The 23,407-nt window shown below is 46.9% G+C and overlaps 1 protein-coding gene and 1 long non-coding RNA gene across 2 annotated transcripts; one reads left to right on the top strand and one right to left on the bottom strand.

Annotated features, from left to right (window-relative positions):
• Positions 1-12,327: 12,327 nt before the first annotated feature.
• ARL4D (ADP ribosylation factor like GTPase 4D) lies at positions 12,328-15,245 on the bottom strand. The gene is made up of 2 exons (XM_066628047.1): positions 15,157-15,245; positions 12,328-13,169 (listed from the first exon to the last, which is right to left on the bottom strand). Exon 2 carries the CDS (start codon positions 13,095-13,097, stop codon positions 12,504-12,506), a length of 594 nt encoding a protein of 197 aa, XP_066484144.1. The 5' UTR covers positions 13,098-13,169; positions 15,157-15,245; the 3' UTR covers positions 12,328-12,503.
• Positions 15,246-19,660: 4,415 nt separating this feature from the next.
• LOC136651625 (uncharacterized) lies at positions 19,661-23,070 on the top strand. Its single transcript, XR_010794532.1, has 3 exons — positions 19,661-19,682; positions 22,471-22,544; positions 22,880-23,070. It is a non-coding gene; the product is annotated as an uncharacterized lncRNA (long non-coding RNA).
• Positions 23,071-23,407: the final 337 nt, after the last annotated feature.

The raw sequence follows: 23,407 nt of genomic DNA, 5'->3' as shown, positions 1-23,407 counted from the left end.
ACAGATGGGAGGAAAGCCCTTGAATGCCCCAGAATGTCCATCCTGCCCATTGTCTCCTCCTTGAATTTTCCCCAAGGACCACAAACCCATCAGGGCTCACAAGCAGCTGGGAGCGCCTATGTACCTGAGGTAACAAGCCTTGCCCAGAAAGGTCTTGCACCACCTGGTCAATTTCCTTGGGAAGCAATTTGTATCATACTACCCAGATTTTGAAAAAAAAAGTGTATAAGATGTTTTGCATATGCCATTTGAAATCTTTAAGAGATGGAAGATGAGACAAATTAGTATTTATTAAAGAAATATGATTTAACTTTGCTTTAGGTTAAAATAAATATGCATGCATTCAAAGTATCCCTGCTGGAGAGCAAAACTTGGAACACGTACATATTGGATTTCTGAAATTAAATAAATGTAATTTTCCTGTGCCTGTAGACAGGCATGGTCACCACCACCACCCTTCACACACAGTACTCACTTCAAAATTATATTCTAGCTCAATAGGCCAAACCTATGGGTCTTTTACAACAGTTGAACGTCTTGCTGCTGGGCTAGTTGCCACAGTCACTGCAAATCAGCGGCAGCTTCATGTTCGCACTGCCTCGGAGCCCGAGTTGCACTGATTCCAGTAAGTCAGCGGTGGGGGCATGTTGTGGGTGGAGAGGGGGATGGCAGGGGGAGTTTTGGGGTGGAGAGGGGAAGGTAGGAGTTGAATCCAGGAGGCATCAGTGTACATCAGGTTCCTATTTTTTCTTTTTAAACTAGCCCTGCCTCCTTTTCCTCCTCAGGCTTATGCCAGCTATATAGCTGGCAGAGGTCCAAGGAGACCCATAGGCCACAAGGAGGCCTACATAGATGTAAGTACTGTATATTTTTACTTATTTCTGGTGGAACTCCTGATAGTCATCCCCCCCATTTGATGTAGTGTGTACCCCATTGGCATGGTTGCATTTTTGTCAATGGTGGGGGATAGGATTGGGCATTAGCCTCATCAACAGTTGAACCCCGCTAGACAACAGGGCTCATCCCCCATGTGTACAATAAATGCATGTTCAGCAGGCTTCACTACCACACTGTATGTGTGCATTCAATCACAGTTCTGCAAAATGTATACTGGCAAAATGTATACAGGCAGCTGTACGTAGGCAGCTCTGCACACAACTGGAAATCTCGAAAAAGCAGGAGCTCCAATCTTGTGAGGTGCTGCCCAAGTACCTATACATGTACCTGTGTAGGCAGTGGCATTGCTAGGGTGGTGCAGGGGGTGCGGGTGACACGCACGGGGGGGTGAAGCGCACTGGGGGGGTGACAAGCTAAAATCACGGTGATTAGGAGTAACCCCATCATATTATATACCATTGGATGTGGAATTTTGAGTGGAATGCAATGCAAAAAACAAGAGTGAAATATCTCCTTTCTATCAAAAGTTATAGCCAAAAAAATGGAGAACAAAAATGCATGGAGCCCTATGGAAAGTGAAACTTAGCATTGCGCGTTTACTTGCAAGTAGGCGAACTTGCCTTAGTCCCTCGGATAGTGCAGGCTGAGAAGAATCCAACGACACCAGAATGGTCCTGATCCAATGAATGCAGTCCCCAAAAACACCTGCGAAGGAAGTCCCGCCCTCCAAGCAGACAAATGTATTGAGCCCTATGGAAAGTGAAACTAAGCCTCACTGTCGCGTTTACTCACGAGTAAATCAACGTGCCTTGGCTGGTGGTCAGGCCAGGCAAAGGGGCATGTGAAGCCAAAAGAATGGTCCTGATCTGTTGGAACTGGAGCTCAGCAAATGCTCCAGAACCCCCCCCCCCCCACACACACACACACTAAAAAGGATCAAAACAGGCTTCAGCTGATAAGGTGAACTTTTTTGAGACTTGCAAAGCCAGGTGGATCCTGACAGTGATCTGGTTTAGACAGAAGTTCTTAAATTGAACTGGGCACTGGGTAGGGCTGAAAACCTTACTGATTTTGGAGGTGGATGTTATTGCAGGCAGACTATAGAGGAAATTCACTTGGTGGAACAGGGCTGGCTTCTGCTTATTTATTCGTTTTACTTTATTTATACTTATTTATTTTAATTTGCCTGATGATGTCACTTCCACCATGACATCACTTCTGGCGGGTCTTGGACAGATTGTCATTCTAAAAAGTGGGTCCCAGTGCTAAAAGTTTGAGAACTGCTGCAATAAGGTGTTAGTAAGCTGACACCCGGGGTGTGTGTGACACCACTAGTGACCAAAATGGCTGTGACTAAAAAGCTGTGACTTGCCAGCTGAAGTGGTAGAATCCACTACTCCCTTGTTGGTGAAAATTGGGCTGTGTCTGTTTTTCAGCTAGCAGCTAACTGGCAGTGACATCACTAGCATGCCTCTAGCATGCTTCTATTTCAGTTCATTAACAAAAAAACAAAGTGGTGTCAAGTCATTAGAACTCAAATGCATGGAGATCACCATGTTTCTACCATAATGTATGGATGTTGTCATGTTTAATAGCTTTGAGCTCAAAGGAAAGGTTGCAAGCGTGGCAAGTGTGCTAGAAGTTGAAAAACATATGCAACCAGAGTGTGCTGGGAGGAGATTTACATACACCTATCCAGTGCTACGAACACTGCTACCTGAAAAAATATATGCAGCCTTGAACTCAAAGGAAAGGTTGCAAGCGTGGCAAGTGTGCTAGAAGTTGAAAAACATATGCAACCAGAGTGTGCTGGGAGGAGATTTACATACACCTATCCAGTGCTACGAACACTGCTACCTGAAAAAATATATGCAGCCTTAAATCTTATCTGCAAGGCCCTTGCAGAGTGAGCAAAGCTACTGCTGGAAGCCACCATGGGGCTGACTTTGCCAGTACAGGGATAGGAAAGAAGCTGCCCTGGTACAGGCTGGCCTTAGAATCTGCAGGGCCCTCGGTTCACAGCCAAGATGTGTATGATCTTGGAGATATAAAGTCTATAACTGTGAACTATCTGGGACTATATGTGGTAGAAAGGAAAGCAATCAAAATGTGTGCTTAAAAAGTGCATGTGAGTTAATGGACCAAATCAATCTAAGCACATTTTAATACAAAATTGCATACAAGGCTAGATTACCCAAGTGCAGGGTACCCTTAGGCACAGGGCCCAGTTGGTCCATCTGGCTTAAGGCTAGCCCTGCCTGGTACAGCGCTGCTCCCATCACTGTGAGGACTGGAAAGGGCCTGCAGGAAAGTAAAGTGATGGGCAGGGAAAGAGACTTGCTTCAAGGTTATCCCAGTCAAATAACTTTTTTTCATTTCAATAAATGTATATGCTCCAAAAATTGTTCAAGGCAGCTAATTATAATTTAATTAAGAAGAAATGATTTTCCAAAGTCAATCTCTTTGCAGCTGGAGTCGCTGCCAGGAAGAGATGGAGACAGACACCCAGGGGCTTACCCCGAATCAGGATTCAGTCCCCAAACTGGTTTTTCATGACAGAAGTGGGGCATGAAATTTAATAAAATGAACAATAGGCTACCGTGAGGGTTCCTACTCTGCTGAGCAACCACAGCCTTTTACCCCCAGCCCACATTGCCAGGGATGAGAAGACCCTGTTCAGAGGCCAGAGGACGTGACTTCCAGACAGGGCTTGAATCAGGGCTAGCCCATTCATGAGGCCAAGTGAAGTGGTCACCTCAGGCAGCAGATTGGGGGACACACGCCCATCTCTGTCCACCTAATTGCCTCCAAAGCTCCTTCCATTCTGTGGATTGGAAGAGGGGGCAGAGAGGAAATGAGGAAGGGAGGGGAGTGCTGAGCTAAAACAATCAAGAGCAAGAGGAGCAGAGGCTGGCACATCATCAATTGGGGGTGGCACATTTAGCTTGCTGCCTCAGGCGTCAGGAATTCTTGGGCCAGACTGGCTTGATTGATCGTGGAAAGTGGTTCCTTAACGTGCATGGAAGTTCCTTAATGAAGGAAATCTCACTATCCAGCTTTAGCCTCATCATGCTCCTATAAGTGTCTGAAAAGAGTAGGTAAGGGAGCCTGCCCAAAGGGCAACAAGACCACCCTGTAATTCAAAGACTACTTCGAGGCCTTTTTAATCCACAGCACCTCTAATTTTAGTCATTTGAACAGATGCTCTTAGCGAATGGACAGGGCCAGATTGTTCAGTTCGCATTCTGCCTTCCCCTATAGCCAAGCACAGCTCCCAAACCTGTTTTCAGTGACACGACTCATCCCCTGACCTCGAGAAGCAAGTAAAGACAATGCCTCTGAGCTGAGCTGGATTGCCTGCAAGACACCCCATGTCCGCAAATGATGATGAAATGAGTCAGCATGCAGCTCATCCAGGGAGTGGTGCCTGAGTGCGAGAGGACACCAGATTGGGAAAGCCCTTATATAACAGTTCCAAAGGAGATTTAAACCTGCTGCCCTCAATTCTCTTACATAAAAGGAGGGATTAGTGGCCTGGGCCTGCTCCCAGCTAGGAGAGCTATTGCTTGGCCAGAGCCTCCAGAAAGTCTTGCAAAGCTGTCTAAAGCAATACAAGCCCAGTCAGGACAGGGGAAACCCTTTGTGGTACCTATTTCCTCACCACTGGGAATGATGATTCCTCCAGAAGATCTGCAAACTAAACTAGGAAGTGCATGTGCTAGAGGGCTACCATCTCTAAAGTTCCTGACTGGTGTGGGCCTAGTTTTGAGGGCTTGTGCCTGGTATTGGGCAATCAGGACAGGTTACAGATTTTGTTGGTGTACCAACCATCCCGCTGCTGAACTGTCTCTCTGCCTGAGCTGACCGACATAGTCTTGGACTGTGGGGTTGAAGACCCCACAGACTTTTGATCTTGGGAGATGGCAACATCCTTGCGGAGGGCAGGGCCAGCCCAAGGCAGCATGCCTGATGCTGCACCTCCTTACCTGAAGATGTGCCAGCCTGTGCTCTTTCCACTCTCCAGTGAAGCCCTGGTTGAAGCTACCTTGTTAGGGGTGACTCATTATTTCATGGCTGCCACCACAAATATGGGGCTGTCCCAACATCCCGACAGATTTGCATTCCCTTAAAAGGGACACGCTCATTGTTTGAGAATGCCGACGGATCCAGTTTTGTCATTGAAGGTCTGTGACAAACCAGCATCCATGACACAAAATGCCTTTCACCAGGTGAGACACTTCCTGGACAGAGATAATTTGTCACAGTTACCCACACTCTGGTGACCTCCAAACTAGGCTACTGCAAAACATTGTACATAGGACGGCCTTTGAAGACTTCTCAGAGATTTCAGTCCAAAATACAACTGATAGGTTACTAGCTGGGATCTGCCAAATGTACATGTCCATCACTGACTGCTATTCTGTTTCTGGCCACAGTTCATAGTGCTGGTGCTTAACTTTAAAGATCTGTATGGCTTGAGACCTCTGCACCTGAAAGTCCACCTTCTCCCTCATGAGCCTGCCTGAACATTAAGAAGGCTTTCTGAGCCCCTGCCCTTCCACCTTCTGAAATGATGCAAAGGGTGACTGGAGAGAGGACCTTTGCTGTTACATGACCCTGCCTGTGGAATGGCCTCTACAGAGAACCTCACTTGGTGCTAAAGTGGATGCCTTTTTAGTATTAGGTGAAGAATTTTTAAAGTGTCTATACACCATCCAACAAGGTCCTCAACTGGTTTTAATCTGCATTTTATTAGCTACTCCTGATTTTTATGTGCTTTAAAAAAATATGTTCTGGTGTAGTCATTTAAATGCTTTATTCTATTTTACTACTGTTGTGAATCACCCTGAGAGCTTTTTAATTGAAGGATGGCATAGACACGTTTCAGTTAAAAAAAAATTAAATGTGCCTCATGTATGTAGTGGAAGCACTACAAATGCTAAGGAAGGCCCTGGCCCAGTGGCATATGAAGTAGGTGGCAGGGGGGGTGTCTGTGGGCCACAGGGGTTTCTGAGGCCAGAAGCATACTGGGGCGATTGGGGCAACATCCCCCCTCAGCGGCACTCCAGGTGTTTCCCCAGCTCTTGGGGGGGGGGGAGATAGCATTCATCACTTAAAGCAGCAAGCGCATCAAGGTTGGGCCCACTCACCCTCCCTTGCCTCTATTTGGCTCTGAAATTGAGCCATTCCAGAAAGGGGGAGAGAGAGAGAGAGTTTCAGGCACAGCAATGACACAATAATGCAAAGGGTTATGTGTCAATATCACTTGGCCCCAGGTGCCTGGAAGCTCTGGGACACCTATGAGACAGGTCTTATTGGAGCTCAACCTTGAGCATGCAAAGACATTATGAAGAGTGTGACAGCAAAAATGGGCACAGTGCCAGTTCCTCATCACTGCATATTCTTCATAACCATTTCCATGCACATGGAAAGGGGGTGACTTTCTACACAGAACGTGAGCTCTGATAGCTCTTGCTTAAGGGAGCGATTTTCAACCTTTTTCATCTCATGGCATGCTGACAAGGCGCTACAATTGTCAAGGCACACTATCCGTTTTTGGACATCTGATAAGACACAGTGCTATGCCAACAGGGGACTCACATCCCCCAACAGCCCTATTAATAAATGACCCTGCCCCAACCTCCTGTGGCATACCTGCAGACCATTCACAGCACACCAATGTGACGTGGAACACTGGTTGGAAACAGCTGCTTCAGGGAAAGAACCTGGCTGCTTGTATACCAGAAAATGCTCTGGCCCACATTTAAATGGCAAACCTAAGTACAGTTCCTAGTCACTTTAACTGCTGTAGTATTCTCCCAAGTCGCAGTACTAAGAGACACAGTTGGAACTAGTATGTGCAAAGATGAAGAATGATGTTATTTGAAGAGGCAGGAGAATGTGTGTACCAAGGACCAGAGTGTACAAAATGGAACATCTTTGGAAAATTCAAGAATGTAAGCTTCCAATCTAAACAGCACATGGCACACACAATCCAGCTCAGAACCATGATTTCGTTGTAGAAATTAAGCTCACTTGCTGAATTGTAAATACTCATTGCTTCAAGAAACATTTTCCCTGCCCTTGATCTGTCCTTGATCTGCACGGAAAGCTCTTCAACCTCTCCAGACTGATAGCAAAGTCCAAAGTCCAGCTGAAATGTCTGTGTGACTTCCTCTTTGCAGACGATGCAGCTGTCACTACCCACTCTGCCAAAGATCTCCAGCAGCTCATGGATCGTTTTAGCAAGGCCTGCCAAGATTTTGGACTGACAATCAGCCTAAAGAAAACACAAGTCATGGTTCAGGATGTGGACTCACCTCCCTGCATTACAATCTCTGCGGATGAACTGGAGGTTGTCCATGACTTTGTGTACCTTGGCTCAACGATCTCCGACACTCTTTCTCTCGATACTGAGCTAAACAAACGCATCGGTAAAGCAGCTACCACGTTTTCCAGACTCACAAAGAGAGTCTGGTCCAACAAGAAGCTGACGGAACATACCAAGATCCAGGTCTACAGAGCTTGCGTCCTGAGTACACTTCTGTACTGCAGCGAGTCATGAACTCTCTGCTCACAACAGGAGAGGAAACAGAACGCTTTCCACATGCGCTGCCTCCGACGCATTCTCGGCATCACCTGACAGGACAAAGTTCCAAACAACACAGTCCTGGAACGAGCTGGAATTCCTAGCATGTATGCACTGTTGAAACAGAGACGCCTGCGTTGGCTCAGTCATGTCGTGAGAATGGATGATGGGCAGATCCCAAAGGATCTCCTCTATGGAGAACTCGTGCAAGGAAAGCGCCCTACAGGTAGACCACAGCTGCGATACAAGGACATCTGCAAGAGGGATCTGAAGGCCTTAGAATGGACCTCAACAAGTGGGAAACCCTGGCCTCTGAGTGGCCTGCTTGGAGGCAGGCTGTGCAGCATGGCCTTTCCCAGTTTGAAGAGACACTTTGCCAACAGTCTGAGGCAAAGAGGCAAAGAAGGAAGGCCCATAGCCAGGGAGACAGACCAGGGACAGACTGCACTTGCTGCACTTGTGTGGAAGGGATTGTCACTCCCGAATTGGCCTTTTCAGCCACACTAGACGCTGTGCCAGAACCACCTTTCAGAGCGCAATACCATAGTCTTTCGAGACTGAAGGTTGCCAATACTATACTAGATCTGCACTTTTGATTCCGGGTGTTCAATCACTGGCACAAAAATGAATTAGGTACCTACAATTCTGAGGTAAGAATCAGCCTTTTGGAGGAAAAAAAAATTAGAAGGTTGAACTCTGTGGCTTTTGTCATAGCCAATGCAAGGGCTGAGGGAGACGTGTAGAGAACTGCAGGGAGGGGAAACTTTACCATTCTTTCACCCACCCAGTTCTCCTCAGGCTGCCTCCTCTCTCCAGGCATCAAAACCTAATTAAAAAAGTAATTCCAGCTGGGATGGGAAAGATAGGCATAAGGAGGGTGCAGACATGGGAGCTAAAATACCCTCCTTTCCACATGCAGATTTTTCCTTACAAATGCCCTCCCCCTTGCATGCTCAGCAAACACAGGTTACTTTGCGGAGATAATGCTGTATCCTGAACACTGACCTTCCAATCTACGGAAATACATACAAAGTAGCTGGACAATTGTTCTGCCCAATTTAGTAAGGAAGCCCACTTTTAAAATCAACAGACTTCCACTCTACTCAGGTGCTATAAGCCTGGGTAGAGAAATGGAAATAGCCCCATGCAGACATGTTCCTTGGACTCACACCCCATGCTGCTGCTTATTCAGCAGTTGTCTGCAGAGGCAAGCAGGCGTACACCAGCATGGGTTGGAAGTGGGGTTATCGGGCATACTCCTGTTTCTCCCCTCATGGATTTATAGCAACTGAGTGTTGCAGGGTAGAAAGAAGGCAACTCAAGAAATCTCAGTACTCAGGAGTGAAAGTTTGCAGGCTTTATTTCATTGCAAGCAATGGGCATCTCAAGGGACTCATGTCCAAAGCATTGAGAGCAATTTCCCAATGTTAACTGGACCCTTTATACCATTCTGGGTCCTTTGTTTGAAAATCTGAACTTCCCATTGGCTGAAGTTTGACATCATAGATGGGGTTAACTCTTAATAGGCTATAGGTAACTTTAGAGACACCTGATAGGCTTGTTTCAGGTTACAGTTCCCATAAAAGGTAAAATTAAACAATTAAACAAAGTTTTCAAGAACCAGCAGGGGTTGCTATAATATCATTTTATCCAGTACTGACCCAGTGCTGACCTTTATACACATCCATCAATCCAATTAGGGACTTCCTTGACAGGTCTCCGTAGCATCCTCATTAAAGAGATGACACAATGTGCTTCGACTGGTACTGTTATCTTTCTCTGCATGCCTTTCTTCTATGCCAGGGGTGCCCAAACCCTGGCCCTGGGGCCACTTGCGGCCCTCGAGGACTCCCAATCTGGCCCTCAGGGAGCCCCCAGTTTCCAATGAGTCTCTGGCCCTCCAGAGACTTGCTGGAGCCCACGCTGGCCTGATGCAACTGCTCTCAGTTTGACTGCCAACTGTTCCACCTCTTGCATGAGCTGTGGGACGAGGGCTCCCTCCACTGCTTTCTGTTTCACATCTGTGAAGCAGCAGCAGCAGCAAAGGAAACGCTGGCCTTGCTTTTTGCAAGGCCTTCATTCAGTCATATAAGTTCCATCTCTAATATATTCATTTATGTAAATTTATTCCAATTTGAAATGTAAATTATTCTTTTTTTTTTTCCTGGCCCCAGATACAGTGTCAGAGAGAGGATGTGGCCCTCCTGCCAAAAAATTTGGACACCCCTATTCTATGCTAATGTCAACATAGAAACACCTGTGAAGCCTTCCTGCAATGTTAAAGCTTTTGTCTGTTCTTAAGACTTTTCTAAAACCAAGCAGTAAAGGTTGCTTAAGACTTACTTCTAATGACTACTATGTCCCCATATATGTTGGTTACACTTTAGGGCAAAAACTATTTTACCTATATGTGTCTTTTCCTTTGAAAGCATGAAATAAAATAAGTGAGCACTGGCAGACAAGCATAGTGATGTCCTTTGCAAGATGTGTACTTCTGCCAAGATGAGGCCTATCTCTTCGTTGCCTTAGTTGCACTATCTTTTGTAAATTCCAAAGTGTATAACACAGCCTTTGAGGCCCCAAAGTCCCAGTTTCTGTGAAACTTCTGTGAAACGAACAATCAACTACTAAAATGATTCTTTCAAGCAGCTGCTTTTCTGTGAGACTAACAATTCGCTTTTAAATAAAAACGGCTTTTACTATTCTGCGTGCCTTTCATGCTTTAGCAGTGTGGCTTTTAAGCTTTTGCCCCAATGGCATATTACCATGGTTATTCTGTCACCTTCCATTATGAGTAGGGCTTCTGATTTCTACCTTTGACACATGTGTGAAATCACAGGTCAAATCTTCACTCAGTTCATGCAGACACAGACAGACAGGCAACCTGAGGTTCCAGACCATCTGGAAAGCTGGTGTTTTTGCCAAGTACATTTGCCAAGTCAAAACCAACTGCATTTCATTCCGTGTCAAAGCTGAGCCAATGCCAGTTTTTCTAGGCACAGCAGCTGTTGTCAAAACACATACTGGTTTTATATGATTGCTGAAAAAAGCACCAGAGGTCAGATGTGCCAGGAGTGAAAGTTATGCTTCATGGTCCTCTGTCTAGATGTGTGAAGCCTGGTTGGGATGACTAGGTGACCAGAAACATATGCTCTAGACATGTTCAGAGGCTAATGTGTCCAGAGAAGCTAGGAAGATCCAGGAAAAGTTCATTAGTGAATAATTTCTTTTATAATCAGTTGCTGTGACATTGTATAGACAATGTTTTATTGATCATTTTGTTTTCTTTGCTACAATTACCTCTCATTTATGCCCCAATAAATATTTGCATAAGCATGTCCAGTGACACTGTAGCCTCTCATTAAAGACCAAGCCTTAGCACTGAAAATTGCTTTCTGGGATAAACCCTGACTGAATTAAATCCAAAACAAAGCAGGGACTGTTGGTCTCTAGGCCTTTAGACCCATGGGCAGAGGGAGGGCATAAAGCTGATGAAACTGCACAGCCATTTAAGCCCCTCCTGTTACACTCACCCCTCCCTCACAACTTTGGCTGTTCCTCCAAGGCTGGAATTCAAGACAGACTCATTCTCCCACAGCAGGGAGAAAAACTGGGAAAATTCCAATCAGCATGTAATTTCTAAAATGAATCATTCCAGGGCTTAAGCTCTCCTGAAAGTCACAGCCTGTGTTCCCAGATGATATTTTCCCTCTCTCAGACATTTGGAGGCTGCTGTTGATACTCTTTGGGGAGAAGAAAAGCATATACTCATAACCCAGAACATGTGAAAGAATCAAGAGGTCATAATGTCCAACATACACAGATGTCTTTCCCTTAACTCACCATTGAGCAACCATAACATTTGTTTGGGTGCCTGTGGGAATTAGGCAAAAAAAAAAAGTGACCACCAAGATCCTGGAACTACATTATCACTTTGTTTAAAACAGTATTTCTCAAACTGTGGATTGGGACCCAATAGGTGGGTCATGAGTCAATTTCAGGTGGGTCCCCATTCATTTCAATATTTTATTAGACTTGATGCTACCATGGTAAGTGACCGCATTTGGGGAAATGTTACAGACCTGTACTTTTAACAAGCTACTACGTATATTCTTTTAACAATGATAGTAAATGGGACTTACTCCTGTGTAAGTGTGGGTAGGATTGCAGCCTAGGATGGTTAAAATTTTCCTGCTCAATGATGTCACTGCTGGTCATGACATCACTTCTGGTGGGTCCTGACAGATTCTCATTCTAAAAAGTGGGTCCTGGTGCTAAATGTGTGAGAACTACTGGTTTAAAGGGTTAAGTATAGACTCTCTTCCCTGGAAAGACCTACCTTTCAACAGTCATGCAAGGAACTTTTTCTACAAAACCCAGCCGTGCCTCTTTGTCCTCTTTCCTTGTTGATCCTCTGGTTCCCTCTTGGGTGTGTGTGTGCTTCCCAGGCTGCCGATTTCCTTGTTTGTGTTTTGGTTCAGTGTCAGGCAGGCTGGGGCACCCCCTCCCCATTGCTCAACCACCACCCCAATGCACAAAAGGTGACAAAAATGCCTTGACCAAGTCTGCAGACTGTCTGTTTAATAACTTAGGCTTTGTTTTATTAAAAAAAAATCCCATAAAAGGGCTGTGGATGGCATTATTATTTTAAAAAGAATAGAAACATTTGCAGTTGAAGTAAAGGGGAGGTTTGGACAAGTTCTATCACCTTAGCTTCCAGCCCTTTGGAAGATTTTCCTTCCTTCCCATGTTGTTGGGCCCCTGGTAATCCCACCCACCTCCCAGTGTAAAGGGAGGCTGCTGAGCTATCAGTTTACAGTCCACAGCTCACACAGAGGCTCATCAAATCAGAAGTCAAAAAAATTAGAAAAAGAAACTGGAAGATGTCAGGTTTGGTCCATGTATTGCCTGCATCATTGCCTAGGAGGTTGGAAAGACTCTTGTCCAGGTGTAAAGTGTCCAAATTGCTGAGAGCAAGGTCACACGAAGACACATGCCAACTGCTCTTGCTCCCTTCTCAGCGCTTCTTTTTGCTGTTGCGAAAGAGTTTTTTGCGTTTGAGAATCATCTCATAGAGCTTCTCCAGGCCCTGTTGAAGGCCCAGTCCGCTGACAGCACTACAACCCTGGATGTGGCTCAAGGTGGAGGTGCCCAGTTCATGCAAACCAAGAAGTTTTTCTATTTCAGCCACTGACAGTGCTTGGGTCACATCCTGTTTGTTGGCCAGCACCAACACGGGGACACCCTGGTTGTCTGATGAGCGGGTGATCTTGTGCAACTCAACACGGGCCTCCTCTAGGCGTTCAGCCTCTGCCGAGTCCACCACAAAAACCAGCCCATCTGTGCGGCGTGTGTAGGACTTCCAGAGTGGGCGCAGCTTTTCTTGGCCACCCACGTCCCACACTTGGAAAGTGATGTTGCGGGAGCCCCCCAACGGCACTCGAATCTTCTCCATGTTGAACCCTTTGGTGGGCGCACTCTTGACAAATTCCTGGAACTTCAGGCGATACAACAGGGATGTCTTGCCAGCTGCATCTAGCCCTACGACCACAACATGCAGCGCCTGCAAGGGGGGCAGGAATGGAGGCCCCGGTGCCAGCTGGTTCCCCATAGTCCACCAGAGGGTGCCAGACCTTGGAGAGGGCTGATGACTGGATGATCACTGCTCAAGGCAGCCGCAAGACTGAGAACAAGAGACAAAGATAAAGTTAATACATGTACAAAGCTACACACACACACACACACACACACACCCCATGTCACTCCAGCTCATGAAATCTGCCTCAGTGTAAGATTTCCAGATACTTTTAATACATGGGGCAGGGGGAGAAATAAGGAGCACTGAAATATTTGTTGTATTTTCTCAGCTGATACTGCATTTGGTTCCACTCTTTAGATTCCAAGCTAAGTCAAATTTGGGAATCTTCAAATTTACTTTCAGAGGTATCAGTCAATCAATCATTCATTCAATCAAAATACAATAAAATAAATCACTACTACTGCAGCTATACTACTACAAAAGGGAAAAAAAGTAAGTCACCTTTGGCATTTGCCAACAAGGAGGAGAAAGGCAGGATACAAACAATTTTAAAGAAATTTAAAGAATTCACACGGGACACAAAACAAAGAAAAGGAAGGATGCTGAAATCCCATTCGATCCAATGAAAAGTCAATTTTCTGGATTGTGCCCATATTCAGTTCTCCCCCCCTCCAAGGATTTCTTTCCACATTGTTCCCCCCCCCCCCCAGCATAGCATCTCTCTCAGTGGCTGTCTGCTGGTGTCTCCTTTGTGTCTTTTTTAGACTGCAAGCTCTTTGGGGAGAGGGAACTATTGCTTCTTTTGCTATGCAAATCAATTTGTGAACTTTGTCATTGTTGACAAGTGGTATATAAACAGTACATAAGTCAAAAAGACTTCCAGAGTTTATTCTACATCTTCAGGTCACTAGCTGGGGTAGAAGAAATAATCAAAGACTGTCAAAACAAGCAAGGAGGGTGTCTGGAGACAAAGCAGAATGATTCAGCTAGGATCTGTTGCCAAAGAAAATGCCTGAAGACAGGTCTCCATTTCAGAGAGAACAAATTCCCCTGACGCCTCCCTACAAAGTATTACAAACCAACTTCATACTTAGAAATACGTGCATGAACAAGACCTTGCACAAAAGGTGCAGTGCTCAGTTTCTGATATGAGATGCACTGGTGCTTAAGCCCACCTGTCCTGAATGCCATTGCTCCAGATCTCAAAGGTGTGGAAACCAGCTATAGTTAAAAGAGGAAAGGATATCTAAGTGCTCAGATAACATCCTGCATGTCTTCCTTCCAACCTAATTTGCATGTGTGCACCAAGACCAGATTCTGAGGCTTGGTCCCATCTCACCAGGGCTCACATTAAAATTTTAGATCAGCAATTTTCAGCCTTTTTCATCTCATGGCACACTGACAAGGCACTAAAATTGTCAAGGCACACCATGAGGTTTTTGTCAATTGACAAGGCACACTATGCTGCCAGTGGGGGGCTCACATGCCCCATTGGCCCTACTAATAAATGACCCTCCCCTAAATTCCTGTGGCACACCTGTGGACTACTCAGGGCACAGCACAGAGGTTGAACACGACTGTTTTAGATATTAGGCAGTTTCTTCCTGGTGGGCACATGTGTGGAATAAGCAAGATCAGAGAACTACACGTGCTCAGAACAGTAGGCTAGATTAAGAGATCCCTCTACACTACAGCAATGCCATTAGTACCCACTGCAGCACATGGCATGCCAGGTTGCTGGCACAGCACAGACCCGGCACCCAATGTGCCTCCTTCCTTCCAACTTCCCCTACTTAATCTGGAGTAAATGAAATATGCAGCCTTGCTGAACAGCCGTGCTCCAGTTTCTGGGGTGGGAAGCTAAATGCACTCTGCACTTGCTCAGGAGCCCCCTTCCTCTACTTGGACATTCTATGTTCCAAGGTTCCAATGCTCTAGCGTTGAAAAAAGCTTCGAGGGCTCCGCCCCAAAACAGAACTAAGCCCCGTCTGAGGACCTAGGCTGCAATCCTATGCATGCTTTCCCGGGAGTCAGCCCCATTGAACTCCATGGGACTTACTTCTGAGTAGACACGCGTAGGATTGGGCTCTTAGCAGGGCGCAGACGGAGATCCGAGCCCCCAGAATCTTACCTTCCATCGGAGGGGTCACGGGCGCTGGGAAACAACCGCCGAGCCACGGGGAAGGATGTTCTCCGAGACACAAGCGCTGCTCTCCACCACCAGCCTCACGACTGAGCTCCAGACTGGAGAAGCCGCAGCCGCGCAGCCAGAGGGCGCCGCCTGCTCGGTGGCGTCACCGCCGCCACAACCAGTCAGCGCTCGCCCGAAGAGCAACCGGCTGCAACGAGGCGGAGCGCTACTGGAGGCAGCTGGGAAGCGCCCGGCGAGGGTCTGTGGTCGGCTCCGGCAATCAGGGGCGCCCAGGCACGGGATCGCTCCTGGCCACGGGGCCAAACGCGGGCACCAGGACTTGGCGCAGTGGCAGTGCACACGCAGAGTGCACGACTCAGACCCGGGATACGGGAAATAGGAGCCTGTCTCGGGAGCATGTGCAGAGTGCATTCGCTCACCCGTAGAACTGCAGCCCTCTTCCCCCACCCCAATGAAATCTGGCTTTAAGCCCTTTCTGTCCAACAGGGACCAAATGGGTAACACCTGTGGGTTAACCCAGTTTTGCCCAGCCCACAGGTGTTACCCATTTGATCCCTGCTGCGTATATGCAACGTTGGGCAAAAAAAGCAACATTCTTCCAAATCAGAGGCTGTAGCTTCCAAGGAGAAGGCAAACCCCACGCTTTTCTTTTTAGTAAAGAACATGTTCTGCTTCTGCTTTTCTCAGCCCGCCTTCCTTCTGTTCTAGAGCCCAATCCTATGCAGGTCTACTCAGAATTAAGTACCATTATGGGGCTTACTTCTAGGTAAGTGTGTATAGGATCGCAGCTCTAGACTCCACGACACATTGGAGGCTGCGATCCTATACACACGTACCTGGGAGTAAACTCCATTAAATTCAGTGGAATTTACTTCTGAGTAAACATGCATAGGATTAAGTTGCCACTCACCTCTGTCTTGTTCATGGCATGTAAATGGTTAATCGGTTCTCTGGGCAGAGACTGCAAGTATTTCTCCCGTTCAATAGCATCTGAACTGGGGTTTTTTTTGGCGGGGGGGAAGAATCCTAAATGCACATTTAGTAGTAGAATTACAAGAACAGATGAGCATTTGCTCTCAAAATGACAAGCCCCTCTCTGATTTGTCTTTCTCCATGCACAAAGATATCGAAAATATGTTTGGGAATTAATGCGTATGACCCGTCCCTAAAAGATTTTTCTTCCTATAGTTTGCTGCCCAGAACTCCCACCAGCTTTGTAGATCCCACTTCTACAGTTCCTCCTCGGAGTAAAGTTGCTTCTGAGTTTTGTACAGCGCCTTGCATGCCACAAAACGACTGCATGTGTATCCGTGCGCGCACGCATACAGTTTCCTTCGTATTGCCCAATAAAAATAATTTAGGGCAGCTTCTGTTTCATTGTACAAGACATATCAGTTCCATGCACTGGGAGCATTTCCTTCCCCCTCACCCCCGTTTCTTGCAAGGCAGAGACCATATAGGTGGATCCAGGACTGAGCTCTTGAATGTACTGTACTTTTGGCTCCAGCCTGAAACATGGAAAATCAGAATTGTAAGAGTGCTTCCCCCCCTCCCATACATACATCTGGGATTAGAGGACATAAGAGCCCAATCCTATGCCTGTCTACTCAGAAGTAAGTCCCACTGAATTCAATGGGGCTTACTCCCTGGTAAGTGTGGGTAGGATTGCATCCAGAATCTCCTGGTCAGAAAATGTGTGATGTGTCCACACATCTTCTCTCTTCTTTAGGTACTTAATGAGTCTTGGAACAGCCACGCCTGAAGCATCGTTGAGACGCTGGTCCTGGCATAAGTGCTCTGACAGGTACCCCCTCCATGTGCCCTATAGTATGCCCCCCAAATCGATTTCAATCTGATTCTGTTCAGAGCTCCAGCAGCAGGACTGAGCCGAGGAGCAATAGCTAAGGACGCCCTTCTCTGAGCATGTGCAAAGTGCCTGCATACTGAAGCCCGCGCTCTTCCACAACTTCGGGCCCAATCCTATCCAATTTTCCGGTGCAACTGTGCTAATGGGGCATGCGCTACATCTTGTAGTGGGGCAGCAGTCCCAGAGGCATCCTTAAGGTATGGGAACATTTGTTCCCTTACTATGGGGCTGCATTGTAGTTGCACCGGGGCTGGAAAATTGGATAGGATTGGGCCCTTAGGTGGTAGGAGTAAAACTGCTGGGCCAGAGGGCGTCCCTTCTAGCTATGTCTGCAGGATCCTATTAGGAAATATACATTTCATACTCCATATATAGGTTAGCTGCTTCATGCTCTGCGATTTCCGTTCGCTGTAATGGATCGTTCTGGTTTGGACGACGCTTATTATGATTAACAGTATTTATATACCGCTTTATATAAATTTATATACCGCTTTATATAACGCTTGAGCAGGATCTGGTTTTCATTCATACCCTTACCATGCGGGGGGGGGAGGAAGCACGCCCCCCACCAGCGCTGAATCGGATCATTCCCACCTAAGCACAAGCGCTGAGCCTCCGCCGCCACGCGCGCGCCTTCCCGCACTCAAGCATCGCCCCCCGGGCTTTCCCAGCTCGCCCGGGCTGCAGTCCGCCGCTCCCCGAGCCCGGGAGTCTCGCGCGTGCTTTGACTGCCCCCGCCTGGCAGGCAGGAGCGCGACGCGCAGGAGGGAGTCGCGGCGTCCCTTGCGTTGCCCAGCATCGCTCGCAGCAGGTATTGTGAGGCCCCCGACGGCACAACGGCGCCTCCTGGCCGCCCACCCCCGGGCTGGCAGGCGGCAGCACCATGGCCGCCTACCACTGGGAGGCGCGACGCAAGCAGATCATGCTGGACCGACGGCTGGCTCTCCAGGTTGGGGGCTGCTAGGGGGAGGGGGCTGCAGAGGCGGCGCTAGAATGGGGAGGACCAAAGGAGCCCAGTGCATTTCCAGGGGGGAGCGAGCAAGGGAAATCGCAGCAGGAGAAGGCTGCAGTCCTAGCCACACTTACCCGGGAGTAAGCTCCATTGACTATAACTGGACTTACTTCTAAGTAAGTATGTATAGGCTTGGGCTCTTAAGTCACAGCCATTTCTGCCCACACGCAACAGGGATCAAATATGTGCACCTGTGGTGGGCTGGGCAGGAATGGGTTAAGGTTCCTCTTCCAGACATTCTTGAAAGTTGGTGTGATTATTTTTGAGATTGCGTCAACTGGTATCCTGGCAGCAGGACCAGAATGGCTGACAACTTGAATTTCCAGTTTAATGATTCAGCAGTGAGGGGGCAGCGGGTGAGGGGGTGAGCTCTTGCGCGGGAGGGCACCTCGCCCACTCACACTCCCTCCCTCCTTCCCTCTAAGTGCAGCTGATGGAGTTTAGCCAGAATAAAAAGGACAGGGAGGGAGCAGAAGGGCCAGGAAAAGTGGGGGAGACTGCATGACTCTGAGCAGAGGTGTAACTAGGGTGTAGCCTGAGGGGTAGCTGCCCTGGGCACTATGGGGGGTGGTGCAAAGTGCAAGGCAATTACTTCTGGGTTCTCCATGGAGCTGCTGGCAGCTTCACACCCCCATTCCTTCTCCTGTGGAAGTTCCCCAAAAGGAGAAGGAACAGGGGTGCAAAGCCACCAGCACCTCCTCCTCCAGGGAGAACCTGGAAGTGACATCACAGTGTCATGTGACTTTGTGGCATCACTGCCCCAGGCACTGGGGCTTGCCCATCATGCAAAACATTTTGATGATTGTCCCTCTCATACACTGTTTCTGAATGGTAGAGGGAAAAGGCTGGGAAAAGTGGGGCCACTATGAGGAAAATAGCAACTTAGTAGCAGAGAATAGAAGTAGAAAGGGGGGGGCAGGATGGATGGTGGGCTGAGAGCCAGGATGGTGTACTGGTTTGGGAGTTGGGCTTAGACTCCTTTTCAACCATGACTCTTCCAGGGTAACCTTGGGCCAGTCACTCACTCGGCCTCACCTACCTCACAGGGTTGTTATGAGGATAAAAGGAGGGGGGAAACTACATACACCACCCTGATGTCCTTGGAGGAAGGGTGAGTAAAAATGTGAAAAATAAAGCTGGAGGGGAGACTTTCAGGAGGAGGGCACACAGCAGCTGGTTGCTGCATACATACCTGCAACATACATACCAGCAACAGCTGGTTGCTGTTGATACCTTTGGTATCTAGCCAATTAACCACCAAAGAAAAACAAATGAACCACAATCAATTAAAAAAAGAAGAAGGGGGAAGTAAGATGAGGGGCCATTGGCTACCAAGCAGCATTCGGGGCAGGGGAATAGAAAGGTGGAAGGGGAAAGGAGCAGGAACCCAAATGGCAAGACAGGAAGGGCATGACTGCAGAATAGGCTGGAAGAGAGCACTGGAGCAGGGTGACCAGGAACTACAGCCTCCCCCCTTCTTTCTCTCTCTCTTTTGTGCATAGGCAAGAGCAGCTAGAGAAAGCAAGAATGAGGAAGCTCTTGGGGAGGCGCCCCAGAAGCAAATGGCCCCCCAGAAGCAACCAAGTCAACTTTGCCCTGACTCAGAGTCTCAGCATCCAGAACAGGGTAAGGAGGGGCTGAGTCTGGAAAACTACCACAGAAGAGAAGGGTAGTGGTCTACGGAGGTGCCTATCAAAGAAGATATTTGCTGCATTGCACTCCATGTTATACTACTCTAAGTCCTGTTCACCTATCCCATGGGAATGTCCTACCCCTTAGTCTAATGAAGCTAGGCTCCCACTTCGCCCAGATTGCTCAGGTTTATTTGCTTGAAGCTACTTGAACTGGCCCCAGGACTAATCGGTGGGAGAGCATCTCTAGAGAACCTGAGCAGTCTACTCAATTACATAGAAGCAAGTGGGATTTAGGCCTAAAGCCTCTTTTGTGCAACTTAGATGTGAAGTGTTACTAAAAAGGCAGGTCAATCTAAGCATGTACAGAGAGCATTTCATAAGTCAATGTAACTACATGTAGTCATGTAACTACAACCAGGCCAGCCATTGTGCTTCTAAGGTTCCTAGCAGATTTCAGCCTCAACACTGCTCATTTTTAGGAACTAACCCTAGGAAGCAAATGGTTTGAGGGGCAATTCAACTTGTTACATGATCAATTTGTGCGAGCCAAAAAGCAACTCTGCATGGGAGCTGAATTTGTATTTCAGATGACTGGGGAGGGGGAGGGAATGTGAAAAGAATCCCCAGCCTACTCTATCACTAAATTTGATTTTTATTCTGTTCTATTCCATTAGCTTAGAAGTTTGCAGAATTTTTCCCCCCAAAGTGTTGAATTGGTCTGGCTCCAAGAGGCTCATGTGATATAAACAGGAAAGAAAAAAAAAAAACAGGTGCTGAAAAGTGAGCTGGGGCAGGTTACTGTACTCGGAAAGACATTTTGGAACATAACCAACTGTAGCAGATATCAGACCTGTTTGGGCTGCATGAATCAGCCCTTTCACTTTGATAACTCTTCAAGAAGTCCTGTTGGAGGATAAAACTGATGCAATGTTGTTTTCATAGCCATTGCATACTGAAGGCAGATAATTTCTCCAATGTAGATGCACCGTATACTTCTATGCATATCTTTTTTTAATTTGGAAACTCACCTGCCTTCCACATGGAAATTATATGGGAAGGATAAAGTGGCTAGAGAGATACTCTTTACACTCTCACATAACACCAGAACCAGGGGACATCCACTAAAATTGCGTGTTGGGAGGGTTAGGACAGACAAAAGAAAACATTTCTTTACTCAGCACGTGGTCGGTCTGTGGAATTCCTTGCCGCAGGATGTGGTTACAGCATCTGGCCTGGATGCCTTTAAAAGGGGATTGGACAAGTTTCTGGAGGAAAAATCCATTATGGGTTACAAGCCATGATGTGTATGTGCAACCTCCTGATTTTAGAAATGGGCTATGTCAGATGTAAGGGAGGCCACCAGGATGCAGGTCTCTTTTTATCTGGTGTGCTCCCTGGGGCATTTGGTGGGCCACTGTGAGATACAGGAAGCTGGACTAGATGGACCTATGGGCTGATCCAGTGGGGCTGTTCTTATGGAACCTGAACCATAAACAAATCCTTATTCTTACCTCAACACTCCCTCTGTTTCAACTGAGCTTGGTGTATGAAATATTTATGTACTAATACGGTGTAGAATGTCTTAGCCAGGAGTCTTCTCTGAAAAGGCAGGTCAGCTTACAAGGATATATCATACTAAAGGAGGAGTGCATATTTACAGGACTTGGAGAAACAAGCCTGCATAAGATTGCAGCTAAAGTACTAGGGTGATTGCACCTATTATTAGAGTTAAGCTGCGAGGCAGGCTGAATTAAGCAGGATCGATACATAAGGTGTAGGTCATAGCAGCAGCCTCTTCTACAACCCGATATTACAAACTAATCTGGAAAAAAAATATTTATAACAATTACTGCACTTAATTAAAACCAGTTACTAAAATGGGTTAGATAGAGATTATGAACAGTGAGCAATGTTGTATTTGTATCAGCATAGCTGTCCTTGAATAGGATAGGATGTCTTGTTGGAAGGTGGGCTTCGTGTTCAAAGTGCTTCACACAACTGTTATCTTTCTAACAGCCCTGTTAAGATGAGTTTGTGCCATTATCACCATATTGCAGATAAAGGAGCTGAAGCTAAGAGAGAGCATGGCCTGTCCCTGGTGTAAGGGCCCAATCCTATTCAACTTCTGAGCCCCAGTGGAGCTGCAGTGCAGCCCTGAGGTGAGGGAACATACACTCTCTTACCATGAGGAGGCCTCCATGACTGCACCCCCACCTCAGGATGCAGTGCAAGCCCTGTTGGTATGGCTGCATCAGTACTGGAAAGTTGGATAGGATTTGGCCCCAATTCCGTTAGCCAAGGTCAGTGCTGCACATTATTTTCTAGGAGAGGTCCTGGGGCTCATATGTGCCAGCAGTCACACCCTCTTGAGATTTTAGGGAGGATAATTTCAGTAGGCTTGTTGCGCTGACACAATGAAAAGAAACTTGCACTCTCACATTTTTTAGGTAGCAAGCCCTTTTGGCACAGGTACTCCCCCCATTTCTTTGCTATGTACATGGCTTCAAACTTGAAAAGTAGTACTGTGAACCCTCAATTTAACAGACTTCATAAACAGCATTGTCTGATTTTACAAACTGGTCATGCTTGTGCATGCATGTGTGCATTGTCCTAAATGCATTGGGATTTAATGGCATTCAACAGCATTGACAGATATCCCTTCTACCTATTACTCTGTTAAACTGAGGGTTCATTGTAGATATTCTTAATAAAACTTATGCAGAGGCTCTCCTTACATTGCCTACAACTGCTGCCCTGCCTCTTGCTTCCTTCTCATGCAGGGACCACAGAACGTTGCCCGTGTAACACCGAACATGTGCCCAACCACAGTGGCAAACTGCTGAAGAGATATTCGGTAAGTCCTGGGGATCTGAAGATAAAGAATGTACTTCTTGGCACTGTCACTTGGGCTGGACCTTGCTCTAATGCAGCCAGGCTATGAAGCAGTTTGGTTTTCCCCACTCCCTTAGCTCTGTGACCAGCTGAATGCCTCAAAAAGCAGCCCACCCAACTACCTCCCTCTTCAGATTGCTTCACACCAAACACAGAAGCAATGAGCCTTGATTGACCAGTTAAGTTGGTGATACCAGCCTGCTGGAATGGGAGAAGGGGAAAAGTGACAAATGTTTTGTTATGTTCGTTCGTGTCACACACTCAATTTGGTACCAATGGCTTTTCCCTCTCTTCTAGGATTTTGAGTATACACAACAATGGTAACCACTGAAGAGCTGGTAGTGGTGGGAGTAGGACATAATCCTCACCTTGTAAGACAAAACACTGCCCATGATGATACTGTTCGAGCCAGAGAGAGCAATGAAGAGGCTCCACACATGAAGAACTGTTGTGACCATAAAATAAAAGCTCTGCAGCATCACAAACTCAAAGCACACTCCAGGGCCTAGCTGTGGTTTCTTCCACCTCTGCATTCTCTTCCTCTCAGATTTCTGAAATTGTCAGCTACAAAACTACTGCACATCCTTACATTGGGAGAAAACAGGCATTTCCCAAATGGGTGAGTTGCTCAGCCCCGCCAAAAATCAAATGATAGATGTAAACGGGAAAAACAGCATTAGAACAAGCCTGCCCAGTTAAATTGGAATTCCTAAGAAATGAGGTAGCGAAGATAGAATTCAAATTAATTTGGTGGAGATGCTTTTAGGTACAGCATGCTTGATGTTGGGGCAGGACGTAAGACTAGAGGAGCTGACCTTTCTAAGG

This window comes from Tiliqua scincoides, chromosome 5 (assembly GCF_035046505.1).
Source record: "Tiliqua scincoides isolate rTilSci1 chromosome 5, rTilSci1.hap2, whole genome shotgun sequence".
Lineage (NCBI taxonomy): Eukaryota > Metazoa > Chordata > Lepidosauria > Squamata > Scincidae > Tiliqua > Tiliqua scincoides.
The sequence above is the reverse complement of the archived record's forward strand: the minus strand, read 5'-3'. Positions and strand labels throughout refer to the sequence as shown.

Bases quoted from the DNA above. Each gene is read 5' to 3' on its own strand.
- ARL4D (XM_066628047.1), bottom strand. From the start codon at position 13,097: ATGGGGAACCAGCTGGCACCGGGGCCTCCATTCCTGCCCCCCTTGCAG.